The following is a 19,699-nucleotide window of genomic DNA, read 5'->3' as shown; positions in this document are numbered from 1 at the left end:
GTTTAAACAAGAGAGAAAAGTGTGAAAATGTTCATGCCTGTCTGAGAAAAGTGTAGAAAGTGTGCAGTGAGGGTTTAACTGCCTTAAAACTTCTATAATACTTGTAAAACATAAAGCTGCTACTTCATTCTGAGACTTATTTTTAGAACGTAACTCGATAAACGAGCGACCGCAGTACTGTATTGTGTTTATTTTGAAAACTCTCAACAGGATCTTCAGATTTATTTTGAAAGCTTTATCTGGAAAACACAAACACATAAGCAGGAAACAAAGAGCGTGATATGAAACGATAGACGTTTTCATATGGTCATCATATATACATCGTTCTATCGAACAGCCCCAGCTCCTGCTGTCAGTCTCTGTAAATCTGCTCTTAAAACACATTTGTATTCACTGGCTTTTAATACAGCATGAGAGTTATTTGATATTTGATGTGTGATATTAATATTAGGAGTTATTTTAATCGTTATTTTGGATTCTTGTACAGCACTGTGGTCAACGCTGCTGCTGTAATTAATGTGCTATAAACACATAAACAATCTGCAGTTAAACATCCAAAACTAAAGATGTGATCGCTGCCTTTAGAAAATGTGCTGATGCACAAGATATCAGCTCCATTAAGGTGGAATGTGGCCGTGTTAGAAACATGTTGGAAGAAGTTTGAAGCTGAAACTGTGAAGCTGAGAGTGAAAGAGCTCCAGCGTCTGACACAGGAAACTTTCTTATTTCCACACTGATGAAAGCATCAAGCTTTGATTTCCTGCTGCTTTTATTGAGTCACACTGTGAAACTGAGCCACAGCTGAACCAGCATCCCTGTACAGCAGACACTTACAGCGCTTGGCTGCTTCCATTGGACCCTCTGCACAGAGCTTCAGTTTCCTCTTCTGGTCCCAAAGTGCAGAACAACAAGGTTTCAAACAGCTTCGTTCCAGCAGCATCAGCCACAGACATGCAGAGAGAATCCTTTGGTTGTGTTGTGTGTTTGCATATCTGCTGTGTTGCTTTGTGAGGACGGATCATCTCCTGCAGCTCCAGATAAACAAGCTGCACCTGAACCTGGTAGCTTCACTTAGAAGACACTTGTGACGGGAACGTGTGAGAAGTTTTGTGCAGACAAGTGTGGATTTAGAGTGTGGGACGAGCTCTCCACAGTCTTTGTGGAGATCCACATTCTGCATACTGCCTGTGAGAAGCTGCAGACATTTGTCCTCCAAATCCACTGAGCAGCTGCTCGTGGTGGTATTAGCTTCATGTGTGCGTGTTAGCATGAAGCCTCGGTCACACTCTGCTGTGGACACGTCACGGACAGCTGGACGCCTGATGGACGAGTCGTCCTTCCTGTTAAACTTCTTTGAGCATGAGAAGAGCATGAGAAGCTCAGTGGACACTGTTCAGGGTTTTAACTCTCGCTTTCACTTCAGCTTCACCAACAACAGCACAAGCAGAGCAGCCCACTGCCTGCATGGCTGGGACAGCGCCCCCTGGTGACTGTAAACCACTACAACATGTAGACGGCCGTCTGCAGGCTGGATGTAGCACCACCGCAGAGACGTGCTGCAGCTCTGTTTAGTTACCCAGCTGACAGCAGAGGCTGTAGTTTACTGTTACCAACATGGAAAACTGAAGCTTCACCAGCTGGAGCTACAGAGCTGGAGAACAAAGGAGACTGAGAGGCCAGAATGATGTGGGAGGAAACATCAAGAGCCTGTTTGAAAGGAGACACATGTGGATGCTGTGCCAGTCTGTGGTCTGTCAGAAGTCAGCTGAGTCACACTGCAAGAAGCTGCAGAATCTCAGAGGAGGAGATTTGGAAGTGTTTGTGGGACAAACTGGACTCAAAGAAAGAAGATGTTTGTGAAGTCTTTGGTGGAGGTGAGCAGTGTGAAGCAGAACACATGCAGATGAATCAGGAGGTCAGCATCAGTGTCTCCTTGTGGTGGACGGTAAAAGAATCAGAGCCAACGCTCCCGTCCACCCTCGGCATGAAGCAGTGCTGTTTCTGAAACAGGAGGACAAGTCCAGAGAAGACAGAGGAAGCAAAGATGAGGGTGGGACAGGACAGCAGGACTTCCTTCACACCTGCAGCTCCATCACACTGCTGTAGGTCCTCTTCATCACACATGTACCTGCAGCCTGTCTTCGAGTCCAGGAGTCACCTCCACACAGTGTAGAAGCCTCCTGTGCAGACCATGGAGTCCAGCCTCTGTCAGGGAAGTCGGCACTAAAGCCTGAAAGACTTCAATCTGTCTCTGCTCCACCCGAGAAAGACCAGCACCGTACTTGTTGTGCATTCAAGGAGGGAACATCAGCGCTGCATCGTGGGAACAACACCGCAGGAACAAAGACACAGCACGGCCGATGAAGGACGAGGACAAAGGAAAGGTGAGTGAGAAGACCCTGGTGGTGTGGACGGACCTGCAGGGGCTCCAAGACTGAGGAGCAGAGACGTCCATGTACCAGCTGAGGATGCTGCAGTGATCCAGGGAGCTCGGTCCAATCTGAGGCCGTGTGAACTACGTGGACCACAGTTTCTTCACAGACTTCAGCCACGTGAACATCTGGAGATCCAACAGTGCACGAGCTGTGAGCCATCAGCTGTTTCTCTCATCAGCTGCTGTAATGAGAGCTGCTGGAATCATCTCGAGCAGCAGGAAATCACTGATGTTGTTTCTAACCAAAGATATGGGACTGAGCTCCGCTGAGCTCCTTCTACTTTCATCCAGATAGAAACTGCTACAGTCTGCTGATTATTGCTTTGCCTCCATCACACGAGCTCTTTATCCTGTTCTTCACTCTCATTGGTTCTTTGTCTGCTTGTTTTTACAACAGTAGTCTTCTGATTGGTCAAAGGAGACAATCAGCTGTGACTAAATGTAGCTCCTACAGCAGTGATGGGAATAACTACTGAAGCTAATCCAGTATCAAAGCTCAGGAATCAGCAGCTCCCACCTCGTTTTCTTTCAACAACTATTTTTAGCTGCTGTGTTTTTGTGTTTCTGCAGACCTCAGACATCCTGCTGCTCTGGACAACTTTTTCATTCTTTTGTATCATTATTTTGCTTTTCTTTTATTATTATGTTATATGTATTAATATGTGAAACACTTATTCTTTGTGTTTTTGCTTTGCTCCTGTCAAACTGCTTTAATAAAATCTGCTGCAGTCTAAACTGTGGACGTTCCCTTTTTAACCCTTTGTGAAACAATAAAGGTTTAAATCTGAGTATTCATCTATGTTAGTGTTTAATGGGTCTAATAGGTTGCTTTGGCCTTTCCCAGTAATATCTTCCCTTGCAGTCTGTGGTCCAGGCTTCTAAAACCATCCCAGGTTAACAAGAACTACAATCTAGAGGAGAGCTGCCATAACAGGTGTGACTGATGAGATCTGACCTGCAAGGTTACTCAGGTTTGTTTGTATCAGGACAAGCAGGGAAGCCGCCTGGACGTCAAAGTAGTTAGAGCTGGGCGAGTGTCCTCACCCACATCGGCTTCACAACTCTGCATCATCTACTGAGTAAGACTCAGAGCATCAGAGATTAGAAGGTCTACAAAGAGCTGAACCAGACTTCCTGTATAAAGGTTTTAGTTCCACAGATCGACAGTGTCAGCACAACTAAAACGTGGAGACTGACCTCAGAGTTTCAATTTGATGTTGTGGATTCTCCAGAAGAACACACAGCTGCTTCACTCCTGAATCCTGCAGCTTGTGGTCTCTCAGGTCCACCACTCTGGGATACGAAGGGTTGAGCTTCAGCACTGCTTCCAGATAATCACAGCTGATCTCTGACAAATCACAGCGCTCCAATCTGTATAGAGAATGAAAGATGTAAGTTTATTAGACAAAGTGCTTGAAATCATTCAGTGTTTCATCATCTGTTCAGAGCTGAAGAAGGTTCAGAATGTAGAAGTTTAGAAAATGGAAACTCCAAACAGCTGAAGCCAACAGGAAGCAGCTTCAAACAAACACAACAAGAGAAAAAACTCTGAATGTTTCACATTAAAGTCGAACATTTCTAACAAGAGTATTTTAAAGACAGAGTCACTGATGATCATCTTCTGCCCAGTAAAACTTTGGTTTTCCAAATGTGAGTGTTAATGATGCACAAAGACTGTGAGTGCAAAGAGGGAGCGAGGAGGATGACAGAGAGATGGTACAGGAGCATCAAGAACCCGGCGAGGAAATGAGCAGAAGGACTTTGGAGCCTGTTGGATTGAAGCTTTCACAGAGACGTGTTTGACTGGACACCACCAGGACAGACTTTTAATCCCAGGATTTGGATGAGCTTTCTGTCTTTATGGTCACAAATGATGCTGTAACTCTGTGAATGTCCTGGAACTGTCAGCAGTGTGGTTACGTCCTTTTGACCTGAGTTTCCACAGCTCTTATAACAGCAGTGTACATTCAGACTGAGACACGCTTCAGTCTGTATGGACCTGTTTCTGTAGCTGCCACCATCATTCTACGGTCGTGTCCAAATTCATGGGCTGCATCCTCCCGAGGACCCGGCCTTTGCGGTCTACGTGGGCTGGGTCCTCAGAAGGTCGGGTAGGCTGGAAATAAACGGCTGGGGAAATTGGACGGTCTAGCCTTCTGATTAGCGTCACCGCTGTCTCGGTGGAGTTTAATAAACTCAGCCGTCTGCTCCTTGCTATCTAAAATATAACAGGACACTGGCGTAAATTCTCGACCGTCTCATACTTCTGTTTAATCAGTTTTCTGTTTGACGTTTAGTCAGCTCTGTAAAGACCAAGGAGGAACCCACCTGGGGGATTAATAAAGTTTTATTTTATCTAATCTAATCTAATAACTTTAATCTCAGCCAAACCGATTTACTCACAAACAAACAAAACACTGAAAAAAGCCAAACAATAACATTTTGAGGTTGTCTAAGTGACTTATATATCACGTTTAACCTGAGTAGCGAAAGTCCGCGGTGATCTGAAAATGATGTGCCGGGAGTTGTGCCGTTCTCGGCGGCTTCAGTGACCCTCGAGCTCCCGGCGAGCTATCGAGCTGGTGGGTAGCAGACGTCTCCGAAAACGTCGAAGCACTTTTGCATATATGCGGTATCTTGATAAACCGAGCAGATATTTGATGTTTACACAGCTACTTTCTCGCCTGAAAATATGTTAAAAGTTTATTTTGTGACCGAAAAAGATTAGTATGAGTAATTTTAAAACTTAGTAGCGGCCGCCATTGTTGGAAACTGGAGTTTGGCTGGGCCACGCTATGAATTCTGGGATATGGTAGGCCACGAAGGACACACCCGACCCATCCTTCAAATTCGGGGAAAAGGAGGACGCATTTGTTGGCTGCATTCGGAGGAGTCTACGAATTTGGACAGCCTTCGACGTGTCGCTGTGACGTAATCGGTCTACAAATGCGGCCTCAGGAGGATGCAGCCCATGAATTTGGACACGACCTACATGTTTGTACATCAGCTTATCAAATACTGTCTGCTGTCTTCATTTATTACTCTTCACCTGCTTCACTGTCACTGTGTGGGCGGAGCTGTCTGAGCCCTGCCCACACAGACACAGCTCCTCTCTGGAGCAAAACTTCTGCTTCATCTCTGCCTCTTTTCTTCATCCTCCACCTCTCTTTTCTCTTCTTCGGTGTTCTGCAGCCACAGAGCCTCACAGCCATTAGCACGCCCATACCTGAGCAGCTAGCATTACCCAGCATGCCGTGCAGCAGTGTCAGTTTGTAAATGTGCAAGAATTCCTGCTCCAAACTGTTTCACAGAGTGCTGTGTGCCGTGACCTTTGACCTGCTAAAGACAGTCAGCTGTGGATTATTCATTGTTGTGTCTGATACTTAGAACTGTGAGGAAGAAGCTACACAGTTAATCAGGGTCCCCTCTCTCTGAATCAGGAAAGGTGGGCAGGCCGCGTGTGGGCCGCGGGCCATACGTTGAGTATCACTGTTTGAAATGTGAACATTGTTCTGCTGCAGTCAATGGACTAAACCAGAGAAGAAGAAAACAGACTTTACCATGAAGATCCTCAGTGTGGATCAGTATAATATCAGCCTGATGTCTGCAGTTTAGTGTCAGCACAACTTTCACATCATATTCATCTCAGCACAACTAAAACATGCTGACTGACCTCAAAGTTTCAAATCGACATCGTGGACTCTCCCGAAAATCACACAGATGCTTCACTCCTGAACCCTTCAGGTTGCTGTAGGTTCCACTCAGGTCCACCTCTGTGGGAAACGAGGGGTTGGACTTCAGTGCTGCTGCCAGATAATCAAGGCCAATATCTGACAAACCACAGTCCTTCAATCTGTATAAAGAATGAAAGATGTAAGTTTATTAGTATTAGTATTTAGTATTTAGTATTTAGTATTTATTTATTTATTGTCATTGTCAAGAACAATGAAATTGCGTTTGGGGCTTCCATACAACCCCAAAAAAAGAAGAAAATAATAAATACCCCTTAAAACCCAAGTGTACATATTTAACCCAGTGTGACTCCAATGCAATAAGACAATCCTTAGCAATAATGTTCGTAGAAATTCAGACAAAGACCTGAGAAACATGACAAAATACAACAATGCAACCCATTCAATATTATTGTACTGTGAGATATGATAGTTATCTATTTAAGAAAGGGGGGGGGGGGGGGGGGCAGGAGGGGGAAGAGAATAAAGATATGATGCACCAATGCAGACCAGTTCATTGCTATTAAGAAGTTGGATATGGTTATTGTCCGTGAGAGGGGGGCAGAGAGTTCAGGAGCCTCACAGCCTGTGGATACAGGCTGTTGGCCAGTCTGGACGTTCTGGCCTGTATAGACCTGTACCTTCTCCCTGAGGGCAGCAGATGGAAAAGGTGGCGCGCAGGGTGATGTTGGTCCCGCAGGATACTGTGCACCCTCCTCAGACAGCGAGTGGGGAAGATATTACTGATCTCTGGCAGACTTGTTCCAATAATTCTGCCAGCTTCTTTCACCACCCGCTGGAGTGCTTGCTGATCGGCCTTGGTGCAGCTGGGGAACCACACTAGAAATCCATACGTCAGAACGCTGCTGATGGCACAGTTGTAGAAGTTCAACATCAGAGATCTGGGAATGTGTGCACTCCGCAGTCTCCTCAGGTAGTAGAGGCGCTGTTGGGCCTTCCGTACAACTGAGGTGATATGGTTGCCCCAGGACAGGTCCTCGGTCACAGTTACCCCCAAGAATTTAAAACTGCTCACCCTCTCCACCGCCTCACTGCCAATGAAGAGAGGCAGATGGTTGTTATGGCCCCTCTTCCGGAAATCTACAATGATCTCCTTGGTCTTTTTGGTGTTTAAGACCAAGTTATTGTCGTGGCACCATGACTCTAGTTGTTGCACCTCTGTCCTATAGTTTGTCTCATCATTGTTGGATATAAGTCCGAGCACTGTAGTGTCATCTGCAAACTTAACAATGAGATTGGACGCGCAGGAGGAAATACAGTCATGGGTGAAGAGAGTGTATAGCAGAGGGCTCAGAACACACCCCTGAGGGGCACCGGTGTTGACCACAAGGGTGGAAGAGGTGTTATTAGACAAAGAGCTTGAAATCATTCAGTGTTTCATCATCTGTTCAGAGCTGAAGAAGGTTCAGAATGTAGAAGTTTAGAAAATGGAAACTCCAAACAGCTGAAGCCAACAGGAAGCAGCTTCAAACAAACACAACAAGAGAAAAAACTCTGAATGTTTCACATTAAAGTCGTACATTTCTAACAAGAGTGTTTTAAAGACAGCGTCACTGATGATCATCTTCTGCCCAGTAAAACTTTGGTTTTCCTCATGTGAGTGTTAATGATGCACAAAGACTGTGAGTGCAAAGAGGGAGCGAGGAGGATGACAGAGAGATGGTACAGGAGCATCAAGAACCCGGCGAGGAAATGAGCAGAAGGACTTTGGAGCCTGTTGGACTGAAGCTTTCACAGAGACGTGTTTGACTGGACACCACCAGGACAGACTTTTAATCCCAGGATTTGGATGAGCTTTCTGTCTTTATGGTCACAAATGATGCTGTAACTCTGTGAATGTCCTGGAACTGTCAGCAGTGTGGTTACGTCCTTTTGACCTGAGTTTCCACAGCTCTTATAACAGCAGTGTACATTCAGACTGAGACACGCTTCAGTCTGTATGGACCTGTTTCTGTAGCTGCCACCATCATTCTACATGTTTGTACATCAGCTTATCAAATCCTGTCTGCTGTCTTCATTTATTACTCTTCACCTGCTTCAGTCTCACTGTGTGGGCGGAGCTGCCTGAGCCCCGCCCACACAGACACAGCTCCTCTCTGGAGCTAAACGTCTGCTTCATCTCCGCCTCTTTTCTTCATCCTCCACCTCTCTTTTCTCTTCTTCGGTGTTCTGCAGCCACGGAGCCTCACAGCCGTTAGCACGCCCATACCTGAGCAGCTAGCATTACCCAGCATGCCGTGCAGCAGTGTCAGTTTGTAAATGTGCAAGAATTCCTGCTCCAAACTGTTTCACAGAGTGCTGTGTGCCGTGACCTTTGACCTGCTAAAGACAGTCAGCTGTGGATTATTCATTGTTGTGTCTGATACTTAGAACTGTGAGGAAGAAGCTACACAGTTAATCAGGGTCCCCTCTCTCTGAATCAGGAAAGGTGGGCAGGCCGCGTGTGGGCCGCGGGCCATACGTTGAGTATCACTGTTTGAAATGTGAACATTGTTCTGCTGCAGTCAATGGACTAAACCAGAGAAGAAGAAAACAGACTTTACCATGAAGATCCTCAGTGTGGATCAGTATAATATCAGCCTGATGTCTGCAGTTTAGTGTCAGCACAACTTTCACATCATATTCATCTCAGCACAACTAAAACATGCTGACTGACCTCAGAGTTTCAAATCGACATCGTGGATTCTCCAGGAAACCACACAGATGCTTCACTCCTGGATCCTTCAGGTTGCTGTAGGTTCCACTCAGGTCCACCTCTGTGGGATACGAGGGGTTGGACTTCAGTGCTGCTGCCAGATAATCAAGGCCAATATCTGACAAACCACAGCCCTTCAATCTGTATAAAGAATGAAAGATGTAAGTTTATTAGACAAAGTGCTTGAAATCATTCAGTGTTTCATCATCTGTTCAGAGCTGAAGAAGGTTCAGAATGTAGAAGTTTAGAAAATGGAAACTCCAAACAGCTGAAGCCAACAGGAAGCAGCTTCAAACAAACACAACAAGAGAAAAAACTCTGAACGTTTCACATTAAAGTCGTACATTTCTAACAAGAGTATCTTAAAGACAGCGTCACTGATGATCATCTTCTGCCCAGTAAAACTTTGGTTTTCCTCATGTGAGTGTTAATGATGCACAAAGACTGTGAGTGCAAAGAGGGAGCGAGGAGGATGACACAGAGATGGTACAGGAGCATCAAGAACATTAAAGTCTGGCGATTAAATGCCTCACTCCTAAATGACAGCCAGTTTTGTGAGTTCATACATACTGAACTGAGCCTTTAACTCTCTGGGATTGCACCAAGACATACATTAGAGGTTGCATAATTTAATTTGCAAGTGCCAGGAAAAAAAGAAAAGAGGCTAGGCGGTGTGAATTGGAGGCCAAAATAAAACACCTAGAGCAACAACACAAAAAAGCACAGACAGCCAATTTGCTTTCCGATCTTAAAATGTTACGTAGTGAGCGTAATAGTTTAATAAACGAGAAAATTGAGGGCAATTCATTAAACAAAAGTACTATGAACAGGGTAGTAGGGCTAGTAGATTGCTGGCAATAAGACTCAGGAAACAGCAAACGTGTAATATGGTCCAAAAGTTGAAGTCAGATCAAACCCTGATTACTAAACCAGTTGTTTTGCCAATTTTTCAAGCCATTATATAAAAATTCAGATACATGTAAAGATAACAATACACTATCTGATTTCTTAGAAAAGATCAATTTAAAAACACTGCCAGAGTCTGTAGCAAAGGAGTTAGATGAACCAATTCGACAACAAGAAATTTTACAGGTGATTTCAAACCTTAAAACTAAAAACAGTCCTGGCCCTGATGGTTTTATTAACAAATTCTATAAAAAACTTAAGGACAAAGTCGCACCCTTATTACTGAAAGCTTACCACTGCGCTCTGGAGACTGGGACTATGGCGCCGTCCTGGAACGATGCTACAATTGTCGTAATCCATAAAGAGGGCAAGGACCCCACAAACTGTCAATCATACAGGCCAGTCTCATTACTTAATACTGATTTGCGCATTCTCACCACGATTTTAGCCAAAAGAGTTAGTAAAATTATTACACAGGTTATAAATCCAGATCAAACGGGGTTCATTGCAGGAAGGCACCATGGGCACAATGTTCGTAGATTGTTGAACTTAATATCCTTGTACAAGACCAAACAAGAAGAAACAATGATTCTGTCTCTTGATGCGCAAAAAGCATTCGACAGGGTTTCCTGGCAGTACTTGGGCCAAACACTTGAAAGATTCAAATTTGGGCCAAACTTAATTAAGAGGATACAGATTCTTTATTCCAACCCAATGGCGGCTGTACGGGTAAATGGAACAATATCAGCCAGATTTCCACTGGAACGTGGGCGTAGACAAGGATGCCCACTGTCGCCCCTGCTGTTCGATATAAGTATTGAGCCTCTGGCGCAGTTGATTAGAGAAGAACATGAAATTCAGGGCCTTTCAATTAATGGAGAACAGCATAAATTGTCCATCTATGCAGACGATGTACTTTTATACATTTCAAATCCTGCAGTCAGTTTACCTCATTTAAAAGAAATCATTAGTACATACGTTTACCTCTCTGCTTACAAAGTTAATATTAACAAAACAGTGGCAATGGATATAGGAGGAAACATTTCACAAACATTCAAGGAGCGATGTGGCTTTAAATGGCCAAACGAAGGTATCAAGTATTTAGGAATTCAAATTCCTCACTCATTATCAGACTTGTTTAAAATAAATTATGAAGTTATAGCTGCAAAAATAAAAAAAGACTTAGAGAGATGGACAGTCCTGCCTCAGTCTTTCTTGGGTCGGATCGAGAGTATACGTATGAATGTATTGCCAAGACTTCTAGACCTTTTTCAAATGCTGCCTATTAACATTCCCAACTCTACATTTGATAATTTAGATAAACTTTTTTCCTAATTTATATGGCAAGGCAAACGCCCAAGGATCAAGTTCCAAACATTAAAACTGTCAAAGCTGCAGGGGGGATTGGCTGTTCCAAACCTGAAATATTATTTCTGGGCAGCTCATGAGACCCCTGACTGTATGGGTGCGGGATTTGTCTGAAACTCAGTGGCTAAACATTGAGAAGACAATGTGCGAAAGATCATTGGAATCCCTGCTTTGTTCTAACATTTCAATTAAAAATGTGCATATGGGGGAACGGACGAGGGTCACACTAAAGATTTGGCGTAGAATCAAACAATCATTTGGTCTTCCAAAAGAAATTTCAATGTTATCAAGCCTCTCCTCCCTGCAGGGTTTTTCTCCTATTGTGGAAGACTCTGGCTTCAGAGCATGGTCAAATAGCGGGCTTCATAAACTTTGTCATGTTGTGAGGAATGGGCACCTGAGCTCATTTGAACAGTTGAGGTCAGTTTCGGCTTCCTTCTTCTGACTTTTTTAGATTTCTGCAGCTAAGAAGCTTTTTGACAAAACATAAAGAATGGAGGCAAGTTTTGGAGCCCTCACCCATTGAGGAAATATTTCTAAAAACATTTCAAAGTAATTCCTCCCCAAAATTAATCAGTCATTTTTATAACGCATTTATGAGTTTCAATACAAATGCAACTTTGGATATTAAGGCAAGGTGGGAAGCTGAGACTGGCACTCAAATCTCAGAGGACACCTGGGGAGAGGTGTTCGGTGAAGCCCATCTGGTGACTAATTCTGGGCTGTGGAGAGAATTTAAATGGAAGGTGGTCATGAGATATTTTAGAACCCCAGAGATAATTGCCAAAATGAAGCCTACAAATCCTGACACCTGCTGGCGAAATTGTGGTACTTCTTTAGGAACCCACTCACATATATTCTGGTCATGCCCAAAAATCTGCTCACTTTGGAATGACATATTTAAAGTTCTCAGTACAGTTTTCCAACAACCATTAACAAAGACCAACAGTTAGCCATTTTAGGAGTCTTACCAAAGGGTTTTGTGGGAAACAATAAAAAGTATCTCTTAAGAATCTTACAGCAGCACTAAAGTGTATCACTATTAAATGGCTGAATCTTGACCCACCTTCATATAATATGTGGATTGATAAAGCAAGAGAAATTTACCAGATGGAGGAAACAACATCTGCTCTGCAGATTCAGAGAGAATTGTTTACTGAGCGTTGGCGACCCATACATGCTTTACTGTTTCAATAATTTAGCATAGGTCTGTTTCGTTTTGTCCATTTACGGCTAAGTTTGTCACATGTTATTTAATATTACATAAAGTTTTTGTTTTGTTTTGTTTTTGTTGTTGTTGTCTGTTTGTTTGTTTGTTTGTTTGTTTGTTTGCTTGGGTTTTGTTTTGTGCTTCCTAATTGCAGTTCTTATTTTAACCTACATTTCTGCATTGCAGTTCCTGTAACTGTCCTACTTGTGAACATCGACAAGCACAAGTTGCAATGTTGTAAATTATAATAAAAATTGAGTTAAAAAAAAAAAGAACATTAAAGTCGTACATTTCTCATAAAAACAGGACAAAGACTTGAAAAAGTCGTGTTTTTCCTTCCAGGAACCACATGGCTTCACTTTTAAAGGTGAAGTGTGACAGAAATGGACATATTTGAAGTCCAACACCTTTTTCCAGTCACATTATTAAAGCAGACAAACTACAAGCTCATTTTCATTCCAACAAGTCATCTTCTGACCTGGGCCCTGTTTCAGGAAGCCGGTTTAGTGGAAAAACTGAGTAAGTATACCCTGAGTTAACGAAAACTCTGGGTTTTCGGTTTCACAAAGCGAGTTCAGATGAAGCCTCAGTGAGTCACTATGACGACACACTCCGTGAAGCTAACCTGCCCCCTAGCAGGTTTACTACAACTAACCCTGACTGTCTCCGCCCCTTTGTCGGAAACCTGACAGTAGGAAGTGTCGGACATGGCGTGCCCCTTCCTTGAAGAGCCAGTAGATCGTGAAGCCCAAATTCTCCGCAGAGCTCTCCGCCGGGAGAGAGTGATCAGAGCGCGTTTGGACATTTTATCATTTCCTGATGATTTTCTGTGTGAACGTTACCGTTTCTCAGCACAATCTATAAGTTATTTGGATAACATCCTCAGGCCATATATTACGCATGTGACACATCGTGGACATGCTCTCAGTTCTGTACATATTATTTGTATTGCACTTCGGTTTTTTGCAAACGGGAGCTTTCTGTATAATATTGGTGACGCTGAGCACGTTTCCAAGGCTACCGTCTGTCGGGCAGTCAGGAATGTTACAGTTGCACTGAAACGTCTCCTGTACTCGTCTGTGGTGTTCCCCGGTCATAGACCCACAAGATTCATCAAAGAGGGATGCCACAAAATTACAGGTATCAGGATGACCAAAACTTAATTTATGATGTGGTGATACTTGGACTACTACTTAAATTTTACATTTATTTTCACGGTTCCCAGGCGTGATTGGCTGTACAGATGGCACTCACATTCCAATCATTGCTCCTTCAGTAAATGAAGGAGACTATGTGAACAGGAAGTCTTTCCACAGCATTAATGTGCAGGTACATAGTTCCCTGTAGCATTTCAAACTAACAAATTATTTCATTATAGTAATGGATGCTAATTTGTGTTCTCTGCACTGTGAAGATCATATGTGATGCTGCCAACATTATCACAAATGTGGAAGCCAAGTGGCCAGGCTCTGTCCATGACTCACAAATATTCCGTGAATGTACACTGAGCACAAAATTTGGACATGGTGAGTTGAGAATACTTTAAAATATATAAAGACCAATTGCTTCAGGGACATTTGAACTGAAGTGTATCCTTCTGTCTTAGGAGAGTTCACTGGCTACTTGCTTGGTGATAGGGGGTATCCATGTTTACCCTATTTGCTTACCCCTTACCCTGACCCTGAACCGGGCCCACAGCAGCGATATAATCTGGCTAATTGCAGGACAAGAGCCAGAATTGAAATGACTATCGGAATGCTTAAGGCCCGGTTCCAGTGCCTGCAAAGACTCAGGGTCACCCCAGAAAGGGCATGTGACATTATTGTGGCATGTGTGATTCTTCACAACATTGCCACAATTAGAGGAGAACACTGTCCTTCTGAACCAAACATCAGCAGTGATCCAAACCATGAACATCCTGACCCTCCCACGGACATACAAGATGGAAGCGCAGTCAGAGACACCATATGTCACAATCATTTCTTTTGACCCATCACCTCAACATGTTGAAAGAAGAATAAACAGATTTTTTGTTCAACTGGCTTTATTGGTCGCCTGTGTTTCCTGTACACAAAGTATTAAAAGATGTAAACCTCATAAAGTGTCTCTGTTGCTTCCTCCTCTGTAACAGCTGTCAATGTTTCTTCATTATTTTCCTGTAGTAAAGAAGTTAACAACATTGCTGTTCTACTGTAAACTCATATAATCTGTGGAGTATTACTCACAACTGCATGTTGGTCTGGCTCAACAGGAGGCTGCACCAGATGCAGTACACCACCACCATCAACTGATAGAATATGAGGTTTATACAGGTCACTTATAACTTACAAGGGACCAAATGGCAATTAACAAACATACCAATCACCTTACACTTCATTGTCATTATGCTCTCAAAGACAACCAAGACTGAGGGAAGGCAAAATCAGTCGGAAAATAACTTCACTACAAAATAATTCATTATGGTAAAGAGTTTATCAAATGAATGTGTCGCACTGCAAAGGTGACTGTGAAGAAAGGATGTATGCACATCATGTATTATTTTGAATTTACCCCCTATGTAGGCACTTGTGTCTTGCGGGGTTATTGACTCAGAGGATGTCCCCGCAGAGATGCCTTCGGCCACAGGGCGCCCACTGTTTTGGCTGAGGGCCAACTGCTCAGCCTCTGTGAGTGGTGGTGGTGGAGGACCCCCACCTGTTTTTCGGGCCTCCGCTTTTTTTCTGTTGGCTATAACGGGCCACATTTGAGCATACAGAGTAAGCAAATATGTACTTGTAATGTGCTCAGATAATTTCAATAAGTGCTTACAGAAAGAAAATTAATGTAGCCTCTAACTGCAATTGATTTACATCGGACAAACAGACCAAGCACTATGGCTCATAATACAATTACACCTTACCTGTTTGGACTATATTTTTATATTTCATTTTTACTTGCTGCCAGGCACGTTTGGGGCCTGTTGGGTTGCACCTGCGCTCACATCACATCACAAAATAAAATGTATAAAATAACAAATAAAATAACATATGATAAAATAACGTGTTAAATGGGTGGAAATCCCTAGATCAATGTTTATATTAACACTCACGCATTGACTCTGTCGGCTATGTTTTGCCATGCATGCCCCCTTTGTTTTGCAGCTGAGGCTGTGTTACTTTTTTTCTGAGAAATTTGCATGTTATCGGCATATGCTGCCATCAGAATTTCGGCCTCAAGCGCTGTGAAATACATTGACCGCGCCTTCTTTCCCTCCGTCTCCATGGTGACTCGCTTAATCTGTGCTCTGCTTATCAGGGCTTTATGTATCCTCGTCCGCGCGCTTCACTTGGGGTTAAAGCAACTCCGCGTTGATTGAACTAATTGTTATCAGCCTTTCTGAAACCGAATATTCCGAGTTGGACAGTTCGGGGTTACTCAACCCTGCGTATCATTTTTAACTCTGAGTTTTCTAAACCGGCTTCCTGAAACAGGGCCCTGGACTAACAACACTGGTCTCTATGTGCAGCTGGCTGTGAGACCAGTGCTCAGGGAGCGTCTACAAAGTGCAACACTGAAAGAACATCACACACTCATTTGCTTCCAGCACTTTCACACAAACATCTACTGTCATTATTGTCACCAAACTCTGTGGATCCGTTATTGCAAATTCAAATGGGATCAAATGGTCAGACAAAAGAGGGTTATGAGGAAATCTGATGAAATGTTGTGTATTAGCAGCAAGTTATTGAATCATTTTCCTCAGAAACCAAACAAAATGATTGACAAACATGTTTTTACAAACTCAGTGTTGGACTTGGATCAGCAGGATAAGCTGATGTTTAAAGGCATTTGAGTCTCGCTGTATGAGAGTCCAGTTATTACTCAATATTTATGGATGATGTTCTTTCAGTGTTGCACTTTGTAGACGCTCCCTGAGCCTCACAGCCAGCTGCACATGGACCAGCTGACATTACCCAGCATTAGAGGCGGCTGTAAAAAATTCATGTTCCCATTTAAATGGTTTTAATTTGAATAAAACGATGTTGATTCATTCAATCCTGAATCGATGTTTAATATAAATGTATTTTGCCAGAATCTCAGGTTAAAGCTCACAAACTATTTCAACAAGCAGCAAACAGCTAAAACAGTAAATGAGAGCAGCTAAACACACAAAGATGGAAACACAGAGCGTGGATCGTTCACTCGACGGCACGTACACGGACACGCCGTCGGGGCTGAAAGTGGACAGCTCACAGATCCTGAAGCTGCAGGTTTCATCTGTCTCCAACCAAAACTGAGTGAAGCAGCAGCAAAAGAAGATCCAAACTCTGCTTCACGTTTGATCAATATGCTCATGAATTCTCTCTGACTTTGGCTGTTCCTGCCTGCACAGCTCTCTCTCTCTCAGTGTACTCCAAGAACAGCTTCAAACATCTGTTTCTGCATCATTCACTGTTTATTAGACACCAGTCTGCTGTTGTGTAATAATGAAACAAGTCGATGCTTCAGTGCGTTGAATTGTGTTACACAAAGAAAAGCAAAGTTTCTCGTTGTTCAGGCAGAATCGAGCGTTGAAGAATGAATTCACACGTCAATAAACATTTTCAAGCAGGACAATGAAAGCAGGAAATACCCCAAACTGCCATTTCTCATTCTACAACTTCAACAACTGCACATGAATTATACTTCATACACAGACCCACAGTCTCTGATTGCTCTGAAATCTCACTGACAGCCAATAGAAATAAAGAAAAGTCCAGACTGACAGTCTCTGTGGGGTTAGGCAGTGAACTGCTCACGCTGCGTTAAAGTGCATCACAAACTATTGGAATTGGATCCAACTTTGTGAAGCAGATTTCTTCTCAGCTGCTGTTTTGAACATTTCCTCATGAACTGTATTAAACTCTGTAAATGAACTGAGAACTGTTTCTACATTTGAAACTATGGATTCATTTTCCCGTTCACTTCTGTACCTTAGTGTATAAATGAATGTTAGACTGGGCTCCATGGAAACACTTGGACTGGTCTCAGCTGCCTTCTTTCTGTAGTCCTTTCTCTTCTCCAGCTTCTGTTTGAAATCCTCTCACAGAGCCTGAAACCTGCTTTGCTGTCATGTTTGGGCCTGTGTTCCTCTGCTTTAACACAAACCTCACCACAGCAGCTGTGTGGGTCGTCTCTGTAGCAGCCCGATCAGCTTCTGATACATGAACATCATCACAGCTCCTAACTTCACCTTTATTAGCTTTGACATTCATGTCTTTCTTTTCTCTCTCTGTTTCCACACAAGCTCAAAGTCTCTGTAGCCTGAAATATAGAAAAACAACAACAGCTGCAGTCAGTGAACTCACCTCAGAGTCTCCAGTCGACAGTTTGGACTCTCCAGTCCAGCACACAGAAGCTTCACTGCTGAATCCTGCAGCTTGTTGTTACTAATGTCCAGCTCTGTCAGATGGGAGGGGATGGACTTCAGAGCCGAGGCCACAACTTCACAGTGAGTCTCTGAGAGTCCACAGTCAGCCAGTCTGAGATTACAGAAAATATAAAATATGTTATTATAAAAGCAGAAAGTCTGCATTATAAACACAGACTGAATGTATATGAAGACAAAACAAAGTGAGGTCATAATCTGATGAACATCTGCTCTTCACATCTGTGCTTCAGCTCCTCTTACTGTGTTTGACATGACACAACGATTGAGTCTCTCTCAGACCTGCAGACTTTTAATGAGAATCTTTGTTTGGCTTTAATCTGCAGATGAAGGAGGAAGATGGTGTCACATTTAGGCTTCCATAACGTCCACAGTCTGTCAGTGAGATCTGATCCAGAGTCAGAGTGAAGACACACATGTGGACTGTTTCCTGTCTTGAATCCAGAACATTTTGAATGAGTTCAGCTCAGTGAAGAGTTCCAGCTGGAAAGACGATCTCTGTTTGCTACCTGCTGCTGTCAGGTACGACTGTTCACGTCCACACGCAGGAAAAATCTGCTGACTGTCACCAAACGGAGCAGAAATCTCATCACTGGACAATAATGATGAATGAACTCAGAGCTGCTGATATCACATCTGATTTCAGGGGAACTAAACTAAAAAGGAACAAATAGAAACAACCATCATGACTCTGTTTGACCTTCAGATCAGAAACTATGGTTCAGAACAGCAGCAGGATTTCAGGCACTGTCACATCCTCAACATCCATATTCCAAATGCTCTTCCTGACAGGACACTCTTTGTTCCCACTCAGGGAGTTTCCATGTGTACAAATCATTTCTGAATCTCAGTAGACTGGGAGGTTTTTCCATCTCATGAATCTCTTTCCTAACATCAAACTAGATAAATCAAACAAAGGAACTGGAGTCTGTCTAATTTCTGACCCCAGTAAAGTTTGTACTGGGATACCCCGACATACTCTCTCTCCATCTGCTCCCACAGCCTCATATTCACAGCTGGCCCTTCTCTCAGCATCCACACTCAGGGTGGGGGCGGGGTCAACACCAGTCAAAACCATTGCTTTGGCCTTATGGCCATTTTATTAGTGTGCGTTTCTCAGTAACAAGCAGGCCTACGCACAGGTGTTTGGACATGTGTGGACCCGACCTACACTTAAACTTCTTAAATCCTCTGTTTCTGTGTCACCAGCTACACTTTTAATATTAATATATTCACTCCGACATTTTTGGAGAGCGGTCAGAGCTCGTACACTGCAGACAAACATGTCTCCCAGCACACAGCTGACTGTCAACTCTCTGAGATTGGATATGATTCATTTAGATTATATCTGTAAGGTGAAGTTTATCTCGGTGTTTATTTGTTCCTGAGGAAGTCAGCTCGGCTCAGATTAAAGTTTAATAACTGAACAATTTCAATGAACCTTAACGCCTCCCTGGAGCATATATGGAACTGAATCAGTCACTTTTCTTTATTTCCTCATGTTCATATGTGACATACATGTTTTAACCATTAATCTGGAATTAAACTGACATTTAATATATTTTAAGGAGGAAAGAGAAATTTCACCAGAGGATGTTGATGCTGTTCATGGAGACTGAAGACAGAATGATTTATCTGTCCTAATATTTCTGCTGCTCTTTCCTCAGGTGTAAAAATATATTAACTGTTGGTTTTAATTCAAAATCAATGGTCAAAATGTTAAAATACCAACAAACTTGTGGCGTTAGTGTTGATATTCTGTGAGTTACTTAAAGAGATCACACAGGTACAGGACATATTTTATGTTCAGGTTTATGCATGTTTGCGGTGAGATGTGCATGTAGTGGGCTGTTATGTTGTAAACTGTGTGGATGTGTTTGGGAACAGAAAGATTATTTTACTGCATAAAACGGCGCTGCTGAAACAG

The 19,699-nt window shown here is 43.1% G+C and overlaps 2 protein-coding genes across 2 annotated transcripts in view; both read right to left on the bottom strand.

The window, feature by feature from the left end:
* The window catches only part of LOC147302806 (protein NLRC3-like), a 341,154-nt gene that overhangs the window by 311,864 nt on the left and 9,591 nt on the right, over positions 1-19,699 (bottom strand). The window lies entirely within an intron of this gene.
* LOC147302807 (NACHT, LRR and PYD domains-containing protein 12-like) overlaps positions 1-19,699 on the bottom strand; it is a 291,268-nt gene that overhangs the window by 265,537 nt on the left and 6,032 nt on the right. The window contains exon 4 of the mRNA XM_086282123.1: positions 17,693-17,866. Coding sequence (XP_086138249.1) covers positions 17,693-17,866 — 174 coding nt within the window. The remainder of the gene's footprint in view (positions 1-17,692; positions 17,867-19,699) is intronic.

This window comes from Aulonocara sp. 'chitande type north' Nkhata Bay, linkage group LG23, assembly GCF_057382095.1.
Source record: "Aulonocara sp. 'chitande type north' Nkhata Bay isolate Kocher_YH1m ecotype deep benthic linkage group LG23, A_spYH_male_GT1.1, whole genome shotgun sequence".
NCBI lineage: Eukaryota > Metazoa > Chordata > Actinopteri > Cichliformes > Cichlidae > Aulonocara > Aulonocara sp. 'chitande type north' Nkhata Bay.
Note: the sequence above shows the minus strand (reverse complement) of the source record. Positions and strands in the feature narration are given on the sequence as shown.